Source organism: Nymphalis io, chromosome 13, assembly GCF_905147045.1.
Source record: "Nymphalis io chromosome 13, ilAglIoxx1.1, whole genome shotgun sequence".
Taxonomy (NCBI): Eukaryota; Metazoa; Arthropoda; class Insecta; order Lepidoptera; family Nymphalidae; genus Nymphalis; species Nymphalis io.
Genome location: NC_065900.1, coordinates 2,443,201 through 2,462,710, shown reverse-complemented (window position 1 = coordinate 2,462,710; position 19,510 = coordinate 2,443,201). Strand labels below are relative to the sequence as shown.

Genomic DNA, 19,510 nt, shown 5'->3' with positions numbered 1-19,510 from the left:
CTATTTTCATCAACGCTCGGAACACTCTCCACTGCATAAAACAATAACACTCGCAGACAAACACTTTACCCCTCTAAACCTTAAAGATCAAAACCTACAAAGAAATGAACGTATTACCGACATTAATGAAAAAACTACCTCATGGCAATAGAAATCCCTTCATGGAAGACATCGCCATGACTTACAGCAATCATATGTTGACAAAGCAGCGTCAAACGCTTGGCTGAGGCGTGGTGAACTCTTTCCTGAAACTGAAGCCTTTATGTTGGCAATTCAGGACCAGGTCATCGACACCCAGAACTACCAGAAACACATAATACGCACACTTAATATCCAATTAGATACATGCCGCCACTGTCATTCTAATCCTGAAACCATACAACATATAACTTCCGCCTGTAGAGCCCTTGCAAACACAAACTGACTATAAACATCGACACGACCAAGTGAGCGCCATCATACATCAACATCTCGCACATAAACATGGTTTTATAGAAAAGAAGACTCCATATTATAAATACAAACCCAACACTATACTAGAAAATAATAGTTACAGGATATACTGGGACAGAACTATAATCACACATAAAACAATACATTTCAATAGACCCGATATCACATTTCATGACAAAATTAACAAAACTGTTTATGTTATTGATGTAGCTATTCCTAACACCCATAACATACAGTCGACAATTTCGGAAAAGCTCAGTAAATACCAAGATCTAGCAATCGAATTGAAACGTCAGTGGCGAGCAAATACCATCCATATTGTTCCCATTGTCATATCAGCAACTGGAGTCGTACCTAAAAGCCTACAACGTGGCCTTGATATGTTACAGGTTCCTCAAAATACTTATAATTTACTCCAAAAGGCAATCATCCTGAACACATGCCGCCTCACTCGCAAGTTCCTTACGACTTCATCTATCTCATTTTCCTATACAATCACCTAGACCCTACTCGCGCTTGGCTACGGCCCGTGTGTTTAGGTTTTTGTTACCTCATACGAGAGAAAATGTAAAATATAAATATAATAATAATATCCTGGGATATTATTCACACACGGCCATCTGTTCCCAAATTAAGCAGAGCTTGTGCTATAAAAACCAGACCACTGATATACTACTCTTCTTTTGTAAATATATACTTATATATATAATTACACCCAGAATGTCAGTCCCAGGTGGGAATCGAACCCACAACCTTCGGCGTGAAAGGCTAGTATTTACCAACCACGCCAACCGGCTCAAATTTTAAACAATCGTCCCTTATTAATATAAGCCTAAATACCAATTGCCGTATTTCTAACATGAAAAATTACAAAATTCTATACAAACGTTCATAGATTGATATTTTTATCATCACATCGCGGCATGCCTACTAATGAGTATAACATTTTTTACCTGAAAATGCAGTTGACTGATTCACTTTTTGGTTAGTTAGAGAAGTACTAGTTTTTACAATGACACAGAAGTAAATGGAACTCGTATAAAACAAGTATGTTTTTATATCCGTTTTTTCTTATTGTACTCGTTAAATAATCTCACAAAAATTAATTAGGTAGAATAATTTATATTTATGTTTTGTTTTTTTTTTCTTATTTCGTGTATAGTACTAATTATTAAATTTGCTCAGTAGTTTTAGAGTTTATCGATTAAAAATAAACAATTTAAAAACTAGACAGATAAAAACAGCATAAAATATATGTATGAATAAGTTTGCGTTATCTAGTAATTTAACATTTAAAAATTATTCTTTGTTGTATCATATCCGCTTAAACATGTTGCACAATTGGGCCAAACTTTAAATCGATTGTAATGACGGTTACAAAATATTTTTTGCACAAAATTGGAGCTAGGAGTCAATAGCAGTTTAATTTGACAATAGCAGTTGTTGTTGTGAAAATAGTAAATTTTTATCATTTTATTATAATTTTTCAATTAATATTTTTGATTTATCTTAAATCTTAGAATAGATAGAAGATAAATCTATACTGTAAACTTTCTTAATTTCGAAGGTATTAACTGGCCTTGAAATAAGGACGTTTTTTAATTTATCAAACGTTTCTTCTTGAGCTTGAGTCCATTCCCAATGAGAGTTCTTCTTCAATAACTTGGTAAGGAGACGAGCTATTTCACCAAAACCCCTAATAAAAAGTCGGAAAAAACTGGCTAAGCCGATAAACTGTCTGATATTATGTACGTCTTTGGGCTTGGGAAAATTTTCACGGATTCAATTTTATTAATTCCTGGTACGCCTTCGCTGGAAATTTCAAAACCTAGGTAGTCAACATTATTTCGGAAGAAGTAACATTTTTGGGGTTTTAGGGTCAATCCCGACTCTCTAAGTCTTTCAAGTACGATTTCTAATCTCTACCAAAAGGTACCAAAATGTCGTCCATATACGCTAATGCGATACTATATCGTAAATTGCCCAGAACCAAATTAACAGTTCTCTGGAAAACGGCTGGTGCATTAGCTAATCCGAAGGGCATTCTATTAAACTCAAATTGCCCATCAGGTGTTACAAACGAACTTTTACTCTTACTTTCTTCAGCCAGTGGAATTTGGTAATATCCTTACGCCAAATCTAAAGCACAAAAATATTTATTTTCCGCTAATCTGTCAATTTGGTCCTCGATATGAGGCAACGTGTAATGTTGCTTAATCGTTTTCTTATTTAGGGCGCGATAATCAACACAAAGGCGTTTATCCCCAGTTTTCTTTCTCACTAACAAAACGGGACTTGCATATGGCGATTGAGATTCCCGTACAATGTCATATTTCAAGAGTTCTTCGACCATGATTCTAACTTCTTCGCGTTCTGAGTGGCTCAATCTATATGGTCGATAAACAACTGGTTCTGAATCCTTTAAGTGAATATTCATTTCTGCAATCGTTGTCTGTCCTAGTTCCGACAAGTCCTTAGCAAAACAATTGCGGTACTGGTTTAATGTTTGTAATAATTTAAGTTTCTGTCTTTTATCGAGATTTTCATCAATGTTAAGGTCATCCAATGTAAGTGGAGTTTTGGCGTGGTGATCTTGTACATATTGTATTCTATTAATGCTTTTAAAGTTTTTATTTGTTAATACAGGCACGAGCTAGGATTTGACCCTCTTTAAAATGAATTAATTTATTTTCATAGTTCAGAATAGTTAAATGACCACTACCGTTTTTGATATTGTAAGTACCAATCATTATATCATATTTTAAGCGACGACCATTTTCAACAAAAACCATTCCACTAAAATTTGTATTGATGAACACCTTTACAGAAATACAACCTTCAGTCATAACAGTCTATAGAGATCTTAAAACCAGTCGCGTATCGTATCTCACTCGCCTATCGGTAATCAATAATTCTTTACTAGTTTTAAATTCCCATAAGTGTGGTTGCTCCGTGGCAGTCTGTCCAATAAGTAGGTCATGATTTAGATAATTATCAGGTACCACAACTGCCTCTACTGTAATTTTTGCATTGTCAATACTTAACGAAATTTTAATTTTACCTAAGTCATTCACGTATGTTTTACCAAAACCCTTGAGAGATGGTAGATTATTTACTTGCCACTTTTCGCGTGGTACTATTCCTTTCATGACGGATTCTTTTATCAAAGTACACTGACTACCAAAATCTACGTACTCCGTTAACTGTACATCATTAACTGTTATACTCTTGATAAATTTGTCGTCTTCTCGCATGTCAGTACTGGTCTCTAGTCATAATGTTCTACCTTCGGCTTTATTTACCCAAACGCTCCTATTACATTCAGGATCATCATGAACAATGCGTTTACACTTTTGACATTTAATAATAGGCTTTTGACATCCCGATACTACATGACCTGTTTCATGACAGTTAAAACATTTTAATGGCCGTCCTAAATCATTCTTAATTGGTTTATGTGGATTTCCAGTTACAGAACGTACCGGTTTTTTATTGAAGTTGTCTAATCGCTCATGCTTAACACCCCTCAAATAACCCAATAGTTTATCAGTATTCTCGAAGCCTACTGCCTCTGCCCCGTATCGCACCGACCTATCGTCTATTCCATAAACAATGCAATCAACAGCGTTCCTTCCCACTATCCCACATCAATTCAAGGCTATTAACTTTTCATAGTAGTACTCTTCTAAATCATTTTCAAATTTTGCTCTTTTTGCTAACATTTCTGTAAGTAAATGGCCATAATTTTCGTATGACGGGAAGGCAGATTTCTATTTTGCGACCCATTCGTCCCATGTAATCAAAACTGATGGCTGCCCTTCGTACCATTTGTTTGCAGTACCAATTAGCTTTAGTAGAGCGTAATGAGCAGTCTGTTTGCTATCCCAACCATAAATCTCAGAGCATTCTTTTACTTTATGCAGCCATGTATCAATTGTTTGATTTTTTGATTTAGGATCAAATTCTGGAACTACATTGTTATTCGTAAAACCATCTTTATTTTGTGGTTGTATAGCAGAAATAGATTATAAGGACTCTTTGATACATTTGAGTAATTCACTATTAACATAACGGACTGAACTACATGATGTATTAACTCTTTCTCTACAAGGAGTCTTTAATCTGCGACGCTTTTGCCTACTACTACCACGATGATCTATTAGTTTATCTATCGGTCCACGTAACTGCGTGTCCAAGGGTGGTGTACGCTGTAGTGGAGATGTTACAACTGCAGGTCTTCGACTTCTTGCCTGGTGCTCCCTTGGAGGTGATCTTCTTGATCTGCGACGCTCGATGTCACGACGATCAGCGTGGAGCTCTGCTGGTGAACGATAACGTTGCCTCGAGCCTCGAGCACGCGTCCGGGATCGGCTGTGTTTCGGAATACCTCCCAGCACAATGCTGTGATGCCTCCCAGTTGACCTCCGTCTACTATTGGACCGACCACGAGGCATTTTCACTCGATTGTACTGCACCCACTGATTCTGAAATAATTATAACAACAAGTATCTATTTTGTAAAATTAAGATAATTGTACGAAACACAATTTTTAGTGACAACTGATTAAAGTACATAAATTGATAACTTAGCAAAATCGCATAGTTAAGTTTTCAATTTCGTCATATATGCATATTTTAATTATAATTTAGTATTTTATTAATTATAATTTTTATTGACAGAGCAAACTGTATTATTTTATATTTGTTTGTAAAACAATCATAAATTCTAGTATCCTTCTAACCTATACTATTATAGACAAACTAATTTCGTTACCAGTTAAATAATTATAACAAGAAGATACTGTTTATTTAGAATTACACAGTTAAAGTAGTCTAATTATGATATACCTTACAAGAAGTATTCAAGTCATCAATTACTATTATCAATAATCTCACTTCATCACAGAGTAAACCAAAAAAAAAAATTTTTTTTTATACCATTGTTTTGAACAAAAATAACTAACTAAAAGTTTGTACTTTTAATAGATTAATAATTAAATTTAATGGTTACATACCTTGATGCAGGCGTATGATCACACCAGAGTAACAGAATCTCACCAGTATATCCCGATGTAATCCCACTTCTGAATTGTAAACTTTCTTAATTTCGAAGGTATTAAAATTCAAACATTCTTCTCCGTCTTAACAGTTTTATTATTTTAATATAACTCAATATTATCCACAGTGGTAATACAATTTGTTTTACAACTCAAAAATTACCGTTCCTCTTTTTAAAAAAAACCAAACAATGCTAGCCTCTTGCTAGTACTCAACTGACTAATCATAATATAATATTTTTCGGAACCGGTAGTCAAAATAGAGCTACTAAATAATAAAAGTACGAAATATTTAAATAAACAAGCAAAAATCACGTTTTGTAGTAAATATGACAATAATATAAATTATAACTTATTAAATTCTTTTCATAATGCAGACTTATTTTAATGGGCACGGCTATTCTTTACAAAATGCTCAAAAGTTATTTGAAATTACAGTATGATTATTTTATCAAGCTAACAACACCTAGCCTAGGTCGCCCATCGTTTAGAACGCGTAAATCTTAACCGATACTCACGGGTTCAAAACCTGACAAGCACCGTTGAATTTTTATATTTAATTTGTGTTTATAATTCATTTCGTGCTCGGCGGTGTAGGAAAACATCATAAGGAAACCTGAATTTGAAATTCCGCCACAAATGTATCCATCAACCCGTATTGGAGCAGCGAGATGGAATAAGCTGCAATCTTCTCCTTAAAGGAAAAGAAGGCGTTAGCCCAGCTGTGGGATATTCACTTTTTTTTATTTACTACCCGAATTGGGGTTTGTACCCAGGACCTCTGGATCTGCGGCTGCATATCTAGCCACTTTAAGGCATTTTAAGGCGCGATTTTTAAAGCTCGCACCTGCCTCGCACAACCACTCTGTGGAATAAGCTTTCGCCGGCGACTTTTCCGAACCGATAAAACATAGAAACCTTCAAGAGCCTAGTCGTTCCTTAAAAGCCGGCAACGCACCTGTAAGACCTCCGGTTTGTAGGAGTCCATGGACGGTGGTCATTTTCCATCAGGTGAGCATCCTGCCCGTTTGCTTTTACATAAAAAATATATTTTTAGTCATTATTTGCGAACAGTCTATGTACTACTAAATCAAAGGAAAAAAATATATAATTTTTTCGAAAGTATATTTAATAATTAATATAAAAAAATTAACACTTAAATATATAACAAAGTAAATCAAAAGTCGGCTATACATTCATATAAAGGATATTTTTTAAATTGATTTATTTATATATTATACTCAAATAATAAAAATCAGCAATGAAATTAGATTAATAAGAGAAACTCTTGCACTCTCTTATTAAAGTCTTCAGCGTAACGCAGGTGAATATGATGCTTTCCTTCTGGGTATAAATGAATTCTGAAAAAAAATTACAATTGAAATGTACAATACTATATAATCACTTTTGTATAATATATATAAATTTTAGTGTCTATATATAACTGTAGTATAAAAGTTCAACAATAAATATTTTTTTAAATTATTTCAAGCAATCTAAGATTTTTGATTATAATGTATTTCAAAGAATGATCTTTCTATACTGTAGATCAGTATGAATTTAAAAGTCAGTGAAGTTTAATATAAGTTTTATCATTGTAGCACAATTTTTTTGTAATTAGTTTATAAATATATGTGCCAAGTTTAATTTTAAAAAGTTTTTTACATTAAAATCTAGAAAATTACATTACAAAATCGATAATACATTATAATTATTATTAGCTAAGATCATTAAAGGTACATAATTACCTTGATCCATTTATATGTGTGTGTAAATGTGAAACATGCACACAATCCACAAGTGGATCCTTTTCTCCATATAGAATGAAGGTTGGACATTTAATGTTTTTTAAAACATCAGAACAAATGTTTCCTTTGTTCGCATGGTATATTCTTTCCATAGCATCAACCCAGCTCGACCAGTAACGAGGAAAATTCTCTTTACCATACACCTCAATTAGTGGTTCTAATAATTTTTTAGACCATTTATTTGTATCTCTTATTGCTGAAAATAGAATATTAAAATATTCTACAATCAATTGGTGTCCAATATAATGATATAAATACTTATATATATATATATATATATATATATATATATATATATATACTTATACATACTTATATTTACATAATTTCAGGGTTTTTTAATCAATTTTGTCAATGTTGAAATAAACTATTTTATATCAGTCATTTATAAATGTAATTAGTCATATTGATGCTATGTAGAGTCATTTTTATCATTTATAAAAAAAAAGCAAAAGTCATTAGTCATTTATTGAAAATTAAAGCTATGGTAATTATTTTATAATAATAAACAACTATACCTTTATAAGATTCCAGTTCTTTTGGCAATATGAAGGAGTTGGCTCCCCATACAACCAATTTGTTAACAGCGTCTGGATATTTCGCAGCAAGAATAAGACTCGTTATTCCTCCATCACTGAAGCCGAGAAGGGAAAACCTTGGTATTTGCAACTCCTTAAAATATGATGACATACATTAGGATTTCTGATATTACTACAGGTGAGAGTTGTGTTGGATAATATTACTACATATACAAAAATCTAATAATAACTCATAGCTTGTGTTTGTACTGACACTAAAAGTGCAATTAAATAAGTACATAATATAATAAAAATATTAATAAAACAAAACAACAGATGTAAATGGCAATTTTGTTAAATTTGTCTAACAAACAATTTTAGAACTTTTTTTATTTTCTAGAAATATTAAATACACAAACTGAGCAATTCATAGGTTTTTATAACTATTTTATTACTTAAAAATTATTGACTATCATATTTTTAATAAACATATTAATTATGTTATATATTCATCAAGGCAAATAGACATCATATTATTTTACAATAAGGTGTAAACTTTTATATACCTTCATTAATTGAAAAGCAGTATCAGCATCTTTTTCATAAAAATTTTGTGTAAATTCCTTTTTAGGTGGATAGCTTTTCCCATAGCCTGGTGGGTCCCACACGACTAAGCTGAATTTATCCTGCATAAATCCTTCAATCTGTGGTTTGAAATCCGTCCATATAGTGCCTAGTGCACCCGGTGCACATAATACCTTATGTGGTCCATCACCAACTCTTAAATAGTTGATTTCATATTGTCCAATCTTTATTTTATTCTCCTAGAAATACTTTTGAAGTTGGAACATAATCTATTATAAACCTAGGCATCAATATTAAAAGATAAATCATAATATAAACAAGAACCTTTTGTAGTAGTGTAATGTAAGTAATTTAGTGGACAATCAGGCAAATTAAAATTTATTTGAGTATACATCAGTATATATAAAAATAATATTTTATTATTGATACCCTAGTTAATGGCCAGATTTAGGGGAGAGCAACAAAGTCCGTCAACACTGGGGCCTCCACAATAGGTAAGTTTAAATTTTTCTAGATAAAAAAATAAATCACCTGATACATAAACCATTTTTTTGTTTACTTAAGTAAAACCTTATACGAGGACTTCACTTATTAATTGCCTCGGGGCCCCTAAAGATATCAATCCGGCCATGGAATTTATAATTTGGTCTTTTGTTATTAATTACCTTTCGTGAAGTTTTTGAAGAGAAAAATACACGAGAAGCACGCAAGCGTGTTGAAAATACTAGTTTTTTTAATATTAACATTTTTAATAATTGGATAGCTATTGCACCAACGTCATACTTATTAACATCATATCGAAAATGTAAATACTCTGTGTACAGTAATTTATATATCTAATCGTGAGACATAATTATGTAAACAGTTTACATTCTGTCACTGTCTGACTTGCTGATAACCATATATACATAAACCAATTCAGATTATTTTAAATAAAATTAATTATAAAAAATAATAACTTTTGAATATATGTTGGTAAATCAATAACGTATTTTTGTTAATTTATTTATGTATTTATCACTTTGATTTAAAGAAGTAAATATCGTGATATCTCAAGTATTTTTAAAGTATTAAGACTACACGACAAATAATTTATTATAGCTGTTATTTTATTTTTATTAAGATTTTAAAAATTATTTTTAGACCAAAAAATCTTAGGGACAATAATATCGCTTCTTTGGACTCAATTATATTTAAAAGGATAGATATGGCATACCCTAAGGGCTACCACACAAAAGCAGCCCGTATGGCTGCTTTTGTGTCTGTGACTGCCTAGCCTTAAAAAGACTAAACGAAAAAATATCCCTTGACACCACTGAGTATTCATACGCATTGTTTTATATTACTTACATTTCACTACATTACCAAGTGGTGTAAAAAAATGTAGCTAGTGCGTATTTACCGATAGAAAAGGCAATCAAGTATGGGGAAAGTTAATAATTTACATAAAAATATAACATGATGGAAAAGAAAGAACTTTAAGAAAACATCTTAATTCTATATTTATGGGTACATGGAATTATTTCTCTAGATTTGATAAATGCAACTATTTACAATCACGAATAGTGACAAAATATCATACTTTTACTTCACTTCAATCGCTCGATTAATTCGTTCAATTCATTTCGTTACGTAGAACAAACTGTAGTGGTACATACCATATAGTGGTAGTCTATTAGGTGGTAGGGCATTGTGCAAACCCGTCTGGGTAGGTACCACCCATTCATCAGATATTCTACCGCTAAACTAGTATTGTTGGGTTCCGTTTTGAAGGGTGAGTGAGCCAGTGTTACTACAGGCACAAGGGACATAACATTTTCATTCCCAAGGTTGGTGGCGCATTTGAACTCTACTACCACTTACCATCAGTTGAAGTGAAGTAGTCAGTTGCCTTCCCGGCAAATATAAAAATATATATATTGAAATTCAAATTTTATTAAATTACTGAATCATTTTACATACTTGTGCAATAATAATATAATCATCTATTTTGTCCAAATACATCAGAAAACATCGTTAAATACATAAGTTCATTCAAATCGTCATTAAAGTAATATTAATCAAAGCGTCAATGGTTTCTAAGCATCTAAAGTATTCAAAATATGGAATACACTGTTTTCTGTATTAGTTTAAATACACACTAGTTGCATCTCTTTCACACGACATGTAGTGAAATATAAGTAATGTAAAACAACGCGTATGTGTGGTGTGACATAATATCTGTACTTTTAAATATCGAGACTAACGAACTTCGTCGTTTATTATACCTAATGTCCTTTGGGCTAAAAATTATTTATAAACTTAACAAAAATAAAATAACAGCTATAATAAATTACTTGTAATGTTTGATTAAGATAAAAATTATCTAGTCTTTCTTGCATTCAGCTAGACTAATAATGTCAATGTAGCTGCAACCAAAGAGAAAATTCGGCGGAGGATGACAAAGAAAGCTGTAACAAATATCAATATTTTGTATGCATTTTCATGTTATTGAACTTTCATTATGTGGACTTGTCTATATTGATTAATGCTTTTCTTATTTCTAAGCCGCAGCGCTTGCATGTAGTTAGTTTGCAGTGTAATCCCGTGCTGAAGAAAGATCCCTTGCAGTCGAGTCGGATTGCTAACTTTTTTGATTATGATCGTCAAATAGTAATTTGTGTTAGCGCACACATTTTTAACCGGCCAAGTGGACATCATTAACACCGAGAAAGAACGAGTATCCATACTCTCCTAAATATTTGAATTATATAGATATTACCGCAAAATCTTATTATTTTATTTAAAGGTAAGGACCTACCCATTGTTATAATTAGTATTAGAAAATTATAATGATTATGGACGTGGTAAATAAATAAAAAAAGTCCCTTTACAATAACAACCTAAAAATTAAGATATTTTTACAATCTATGACACATCCTTGATAAACATGCGGTGGAATGGAGGTTGAGATATAAATAAAACAATTTTTGTATTAAAATTATTTGTATTAATATATGCCGTGAAGGCCAGCGTCTAGCGTCATTAACTAACATTACAGTTATAAGCAAAAAAACAAAGACATACTTTGTGAAATAAAGCTATTAATAAGTAGGTACACAATAATGAAATTCTGTAATGACATGAAATTATTAGTTTTTCAATGTATTTTGACAGATTTTTAAAACAATAGCAATAATTTAAATAACCATTAAAAATAATATTTTTAATCTGTTGACAGAGTTTTAATTTGTTTAGTGGAATAGACAATATTGCGTGATAATAAAAATATTACATACAAATATTACAAATATTCCTCGTAAATGAGCAAACATTTTCAAGCAATCTTATTTTGATAGTAAATAGTTAAGTATTTAACAATACAAATCTGCTAACAACATAAATATAAGAGAACATCATTCATATTTCAAATAAAGGCAGTGTGTGAAGAACATGGCTTAAAATATGTATACAGGTATAATTTAGATTTTCGCTGTGCACATTGTTTTATGCCACTCAAGTGACAATTATATATTTGTGTAGTTTTTAATACTTGGAAATGAAGCACTGTGATCACTATTTCATACACTAGTCTAGTTCTCCAGCATTGCACGCGTCTTCGTAAGTCTTACCCTTCTGTTCTGGGTCTAGTTTGATCATGTCATCAATACGTAGGATCGTAATGGCGGCCTCAGTTGCGAACTTGAGTGACTTGATTTTAGATATTGCGGGTTCAAGCACGCCAGCTGCGAGGTTGTCGCGGAGAACTCCCTCGGTTAGATCCAGGCCAACCCATTTGAGGTTTGCATGTTCAACCTGGAACAATGAGTGTTATTATAACTAAATGATGGGTCATGATAGGTATTCATGTTTATATGATTTTGTAACCAATCAGTCTTAGTTTTATAATTTATTTTGATATTCTTTATAAAAGGATTTTAATTTTTTGTAAAAAAGTTCCAATTTTTAAAAGACATTTGTCAATAGTACGAGGTACTGCTTCATGATGGCCTTTTTAGGCGAAGCAGCACTAATGGAGAAACAGGAGCAACATATTTTTGCTGACCCACATCGCCGGTAAATGACCACGCAATGATAGCGCAATGACAGCACTTCGCATGATTCCCACTAAGAGGATTCCAGCTAAGGCAGAAAATGTTTTCTGTACTCAGAGACTCACTTGAGCTTTGAGGGCAAGGGAAGGCGGCAATAGCATTCAGGGGCACGTCCAACCCATAACAAAGGCTAGTTTTTAGTAGGTTGTCTGGCATATGTTAAATGTATTTTTTTTCCAGTTTTCATGATCCTATGTAATGTTAATGCAGGAGTATGGCTATTTTTCATAAGAAAGTGGCATCATGGCGGTACCTTGGTCTGCGATGAGTTGTGGTAGGCGCGCAACTTGGCCACCAGGTCAGTCGCGTCACGAGCTGCGTTGACAGCCAATGTTTTGGGGATCACCAGCAGCGACTGCGCAAACGCCGCTATCGCGAGCTGCTCGCGGGAGCTCTGCAGGAGGGAGTAACTGTTAGCTTAGATGCACAGTATATTTAATCGTTTATTTAGTAGATCTATTGAATTACAAAATTATATAGTTAGTCTATTTATGTTTGATACAAACGTATCAAGTGTCTGATATTGATGTCTTGAAAAAAATAACCTTTGGCCACAAAAAGCTAATAATTAACAAATTACAACAAAATAAATACAAACCAAAGTAGTAGCAAAGTTGTCGAGGTAAATAGAAAGTGCAGCTTCGACGGCTCCACCTCCAGGCGTTAGTCTACCGGACTCTAGAACCCTGCGAACGGCACAAAGAGCGTCGTGTGCGGAGCGCTCCATTTCGTCGCAATAAGCGTCGGTCGGACCGCGGAGGATAATGGACGCAGCCGTTCTTGCTGATGGACTGCGGAATTAAATGCTATTAAGATTTGTATTCAATATGTTGCTAACAATATCCTATTTGAATTTAAGCCTCGGCGGCCAACCTTAATAACTATCAAAAGGCGCAAGAGATCTTACAGTACGGGCGAATGTGCAGTAAACCACACTATTGCTATAGTTGCATAGTCCAATAAGATAACCTGTCGTATCAAGATTAAAGATGATTCTAGAAATGTAGAAAAGAGCTATCAATCTGACTCTGTGGGTATTGTATGTGCTGACTATGGAATAGTGTTAAGCAAATCATTCTAAATTATCAGCACTCCGTGCCTACCAAGACGAGATGGCCTAGTGGTTAGAACGCGTGAATCTTAACCGATGATCGTGGGTTCAACCCGGGCAAGCATCACTGAATTTTCATGTGCTTAATTTGTCTTTATAATTGTGTCTTTAAAATACACATCTCGTGCTTGACGGTAAAGGAAAACATCGTGAGGAAACCTGCATGTGTCTGATTTCCTTGAAATTCTGCCACATGTATTTTACCAACCCGCATTGGAGCAGCGTGGTGGAATAAGCTCCAAACCTTAAAGGGAGACCTTTTCCTCAAAAGGGACAGGAGGCCTTAGCCCAGCAGTGGGACATTAACAGGCTGTTACTGTACTGTTACAGTGCCTACCAATCCACAAGCAAAACTTTCCCAAGAAGAGGCAACCAGTCATAAGTCTGACAAATCTTTCTGCAATTATAACACTCTGCACCAAGTTCATCTATACTATATACATATAATAAAGACAAGCCAATGAGGTTAATAAAAAATGATTAAATCTTACCCTTTAATCAAGATGAGCTGATCATCACATATTTGTTCTTGGACTACTTCTGCTGCCTCACCAATCATGCTTGGTTCAAACACTTCTTCACCTGTCCAGATCACATATTAGAATTTCAATTTGCGAATTTTATGTTATTATTAGATAGTAAATGATTTCTTTTAGTAGAAAAAGAATCACTATTACTATAACCACTGTGAAACCACCGCTTTGTATATGGGCTTGTTTATGAGCAGACGGTTTTGTTTAGCATTATCATACCAATATTTAGGTAACTTGCTTATGATTTATCAATTTTTTAATGTGGACTTTAAAGATGTTTTGTTTATTTTATTCTTTATTTTATAATTCTTTTTTAAATACAGCATAAATACATTAAAAGGTACTTTGGGTTCTGAATTTTAATTATTTGTTAAGTAATAAATCGTATTTTGTTATTATTAGGTAGATAGTGTGCATAGTTACAAATATCCTGGAATAAAACATAGATTTGATTTGTGATTAAATAGTTGTTACAAATTAAAATATTTTATTTTACTCGTGGGCTTTGTGCAAGCTTGTCTAGGTAGGCACCACCCACTCATCAAATATTCAACTGCAAAACAGCAGTACTTGGTATTGTTGTGTTCTGGTTTGATGGGTGATTGAGCCAGTGTACATAATAATGCCCTTGTACATGTAATTACACACACAAGGGACATTACATCTTAATTTCCAAGGTTCGTGGAGCACTGTTGATATATGTGATAGTTAACATTTCTTACAATGCCAATGTCTATGGGCTTTGGCGACCCTTTACAACCAGGTGGCCTATATGCTCATCCACCTACCTATAAAAAAAAAATATATATTGAACTAAGGTTAGGAGTTTTAATTCATATATATTTTGTTTAGAATTTGTAGTGGCAGTTTATTATACTGTGGCTTGGATATATTGGCTATTGGTAAAGATAAATACCTTAAAAAATTGTCACATATGAAAAGAATAAAAATAGCCATAAAATATCTTTTTAAAATAACATTTTTAAACTTTGAGAATAAATAGTAAATTGATTAATATTTCTACCTTAACATTGATATCTGTAAAATTCGAGATTTAAACTAAGCAATCTATCCCACCTTGTTCAAAAATTTTATATTATCGCTATACATTTAACTTTTAGTAATTACCTTCCATATTAGTCAAAGAAGTTAAGAAGGTGGCTCCCGTCGCCTTAGCGATTCTCTTCAGATCAGCTTTCTTACAACGTCTTACACCCATCGCTCCAGCTTCAACAAAGTATTTGAGACACAAGTCGTCAATACCACCAGAGCAGAGAATAACATTGACTCCTGTAGCCAAGATTTTTTGCAGCCGTTCCTTTGTGATGTCTAATTCACGAGCACGGATCGCCTCTAACTTTTCAGGGTCAGAGACAAGTACCTAGAATATTAAAGACAATATAATATTATTCAACTGTTACACGATCTGGTGGTAGAGCTTTGTGCAAGCTCGTCTGGGTAGGTACCCAACACTCATCAGATACCTACCGCAAAACAGCAGTACTTGTTATTGTTGTGTTCCGGTTTGAAGGGTGAGTGAGCCAGTGTAATTACAGGCACAAGGGACATAACATCTTAGTTCCCAAGGTTGGTGGCGCATTGGTGAGGTAAGTGGTGGTAAACATTTCTTACAATGCCAATGTCTAAGGGCGTTGGTGTCCACTTAACATCAGGTGGCCCATATGCTCGTCCGCCTTCCTATTCTATATATAAAAAAAAATCTTTCTGCTATTGTTACTAATAATGAATAATAAGAAATCTATTTCTGTTGTGCAACAAAAAACATAGAACAATATCATCATAATAATAAATATTAATTTAAAAGAATGACATATATTATTTAAACAAAATTTTATAGCAATGACTATGAATAAATGAAATAAACTTTTGTGTAAAAAAAAAAAGGATTAAAATTTTATGAGATTTTTAAGTGTACAATCAATACTATTGGAAAATGTTTAATAATAACAATAATGTCCTCCAGACCGATTTCGGTTACGGCGGCAAATCTCAAGAGAGATTAGCCAACTACGCAGGAGATCTTATAGTACACAAGTGTGTGCGCAAACACAGGTGCGCTCTCTCTTCCTTCACTCTCATAATCCGATGGGACGGTAATCCAACACGACCGGAAAAGTTCAGGCGCAGGACTAACGCCTTTACGGGCTTTCCGAGGCACGGGGAGTGTTCACACTTACAACTTCCAGACTCCGGGATGCTACTGAGAATTTTCTGACAGGACAACCCAATAACTTTTTATTGTCCGACCTGGGAATTGAACCCAGGACCACCGGGCCTGCGGCTTTACATCAAGCCACTAGACCAACGAGGCAGTCTGGAAAATGTTTATGTACTACTTTGTTCTATTACTATATTCTTCTTACCTGAACACCAAGCTTCATCTTTGTCTTTTGCAGTGAAAAATCGAGACAAGCAATCTTAGCATTAGTAATCTTCTTGGGCATGGCTTGAGAAGCGACCGTGCAGTTCAAAGCATAGCCTTTAATTAATACGCTCTCCCTTGCACTACGCCCATGGGCTTTGAGAATGTTAACAGCCTTGATGGGGTATACTGCATTGCCTTTTGCATCGGTGACTCTGATCGCTTGAGCTGCATCCACTACCATCTCCGAGAAGAAATCTGCATCACTGGATATGTTATGGTCAAGGATGTATTGTGTATTAATTCTTATTTATTAGAATCATATTATGGAGATACCATACCATCAAGAATAAAAAATAATTCTGATTTTATATTCATAGTCAATAGAAAACACTATACCTTATTCCAATCGGAGTAGGAATGAAGGTAAACAAACCTTAAATTTACAAATTGCGTGCGATTTTTTAATTATTCTGCTGTATTACACACTAAAAACAATTCTTGATAAATTTACTTTTATCTATAATACAACACTATTCAACTTAACTAGTTATAACCATATATATAAACATTAATCTAACTTTTGAAGTTCCGATTACAAATTCACGGACATTAAAAACACCATTTTTTCTCATATCCATAGTGAATATTATATATTATTCACTATCTCGGACAATGATATAGGTGTCATGATAAAAATAGAACAATGACTTCTGCTGTTATTCCTCACAATTATATGTTTAATGTTGAATTTCTTTTGAAATCTGATACAATAGTAGACTTTAGAAAAAGGATACGCTCCAATTAACTTAGAAGACATTGTAGTTTTAGCAGCATTGATGAGAGACGGTCTGCCGAGAGACTCAACAGTGACAGTCAAGTTGTCTTGAATGTATTTGACTGCCTCTTTACACGCTAGCCTGTAGCCTGAGATGATGCTGGTGGGATGGATCTTATTCTTTACCAATTCATCTGCGTTCTAAAAATATATATTTCGTTCAATGTAATAAGAAATTTTAAATTTAAAGCTTTATAAATTTCATTTCAAGTGATCAGGTTTAAGAAAATTTGTGTTTTATACAAAATAAATACATTTTATTGGTACAATTTAGAAAAATTTAATCCTAGTACAAACATTTAGTCACTATGAGATAAAAATTATAACAATAAGAATAAAATAGTTAAAGAAAAATGTATTAGCTTAATGATTAGCTTTCTTTCAGAACTAATGAAGATATTAATATTATTTGTATAATTTACCTTCAGTAATTCAGCGGCAATGATAACAACAGACGTTGTTCCATCTCCAACCTCCTCATCTTGTAATTGGGCCAGTTCTACTAAGACTTTAGCCGCTGGGTGTTCAACTTCTAACATCCTAAGAAATATTGAATATGTATGAAATAGAATATTTTATTATTTCTGCAAATAAAACTTACTAAAAAATAAAATTTCTGATTATTGTACTATAGATCTTAAATGCTGCATTAATTTAAACAAGAAATTTCTTTATATGTATTGTAACCGAAAAGCTAAAAACATCAAAACATGTATATTGAAATTAGTACATCTGGGCCAAGACAAAATGTTTTATCTTGTTTTCATAGTATACTATATATATTAATGCATTTTAAGCCATTGGTGTTGTGTTTGAACTCTTTCCAGTCATGTAATAGACCTATTAAGGGAGTGTCAAAATAGAGCTTACACCTGTGAACAAACTTATTACTATAATACGGAATTCTATGACCATTTGACAAAACTCTCGATAAGGATATCATCAACTCACTCAAAAAAAAACTCACTTAAGAATAGTAGCACCATCATTTGTTACTGTGACATCTCCAATATCATCAACAAGCATTTTGTCTAATCCCACTGGTCCAAGAGAACTTTTTACAATGTTCGCTATCGCTGCGGCTGCCATCACTGAAACGTTTTATTGTATATATAGGGAAAGTATATAAAGTATATAGATAAAGATATTTTTAAATATTTCATAAATCAAAATTTATACTTATGCATTTAACAAAGTCATCATATTTTTTATAGATATACTACTGTTTCACATGGGTCTTAAGCAAAAAAAAAAAAAAAAACAGTAAGTTGTCTTGAATGACTAACTCATAGGTTATATTACTGCAATTTATATAAATATGAACTAAAATAACAGGAACTGGTAATAAACATGCAATTTACTATCAGTTATGTCTAATTTATTTAACATATATGATTATTTATTTAATTATCATGTAATAATCTTAATGTTTAAAACCATAAGCAGCATCGCATGTGATCTACCGGGGTATCTTTAGTTATGTGTACTTTACCATTTTGAGTTCTAACTGGGGCTCCAGAATGTCTCGTCCCCGCAACGGACAAAGGTGCAGCAAGCGTCGACATTTTTCTGGTTATTTATTTTATGAATTTATTAAAATAAACGCTCGTCACACTTTTTTGATTCTGGAAGAAAGAACAATGTACAATGTTACCAACTTAAAAAATTGTATGACAATAATTTAAAATATGACATATGATTATTTGTATGTTGCCAGAATTATTGTTATACGCATTTTAAAACAAAAACATAATGCCTGCGTAAACACTTTAAAAAAACAACTATTAAAATAATATTTCATTTTAAAACCAACTATATTTTATAAAGAGCATTCAATCATTACGTTTTATCCGAGTATGTTTATAGTATAATTATTTACAAAAATCGATTTGCTCGTATTATGTAGCTATTACAGTTATATCAGATTTTAAGTTGAAATTAGATTGTCCAAGCATTAGTATCAGGATTGTAACAAACAATGACGTTATTATTTAAATCAGCGTTTAATGTAGGGTATTATTATAAGTCTATTTCTGCTTGCCTTTTAGATATCATTAACCATGCTTAACTTAGAAGCACGAATTATTTCTAAAATGTCTTATTAGAAAGACAACATAGATGTGATAAAAAG

The 19,510-nt window shown here is 32.9% G+C and overlaps 2 protein-coding genes across 2 annotated transcripts; both read right to left on the bottom strand.

The window, feature by feature from the left end:
- Positions 1 to 6,618: 6,618 nt before the first annotated feature.
- Positions 6,619 to 9,264, bottom strand: LOC126772769 (valacyclovir hydrolase-like). Its single transcript, XM_050493313.1, has 5 exons — positions 9,086 to 9,264; positions 8,402 to 8,659; positions 7,836 to 7,989; positions 7,258 to 7,513; positions 6,619 to 6,870 (listed from the first exon to the last, which is right to left on the bottom strand). The coding sequence occupies exons 1-5, from the start codon at positions 9,164 to 9,166 to the stop codon at positions 6,777 to 6,779; spliced, it is 843 nt and encodes a 280-aa protein (XP_050349270.1). The 5' UTR covers positions 9,167 to 9,264; the 3' UTR covers positions 6,619 to 6,776.
- A 2,135-nt stretch (positions 9,265 to 11,399) lies between these two features.
- LOC126772928 (T-complex protein 1 subunit alpha) lies at positions 11,400 to 19,033 on the bottom strand. Its single transcript, XM_050493530.1, has 10 exons — positions 18,872 to 19,033; positions 18,347 to 18,470; positions 17,802 to 17,919; positions 17,339 to 17,520; positions 16,543 to 16,807; positions 15,287 to 15,539; positions 14,117 to 14,207; positions 13,113 to 13,305; positions 12,768 to 12,908; positions 11,400 to 12,215 (listed from the first exon to the last, which is right to left on the bottom strand). Exons 1-10 carry the CDS (start codon positions 18,942 to 18,944, stop codon positions 11,988 to 11,990), a joined length of 1,668 nt encoding a protein of 555 aa, XP_050349487.1. The 5' UTR covers positions 18,945 to 19,033; the 3' UTR covers positions 11,400 to 11,987.
- Between the last annotated feature and the right edge of the window lie 477 nt (positions 19,034 to 19,510).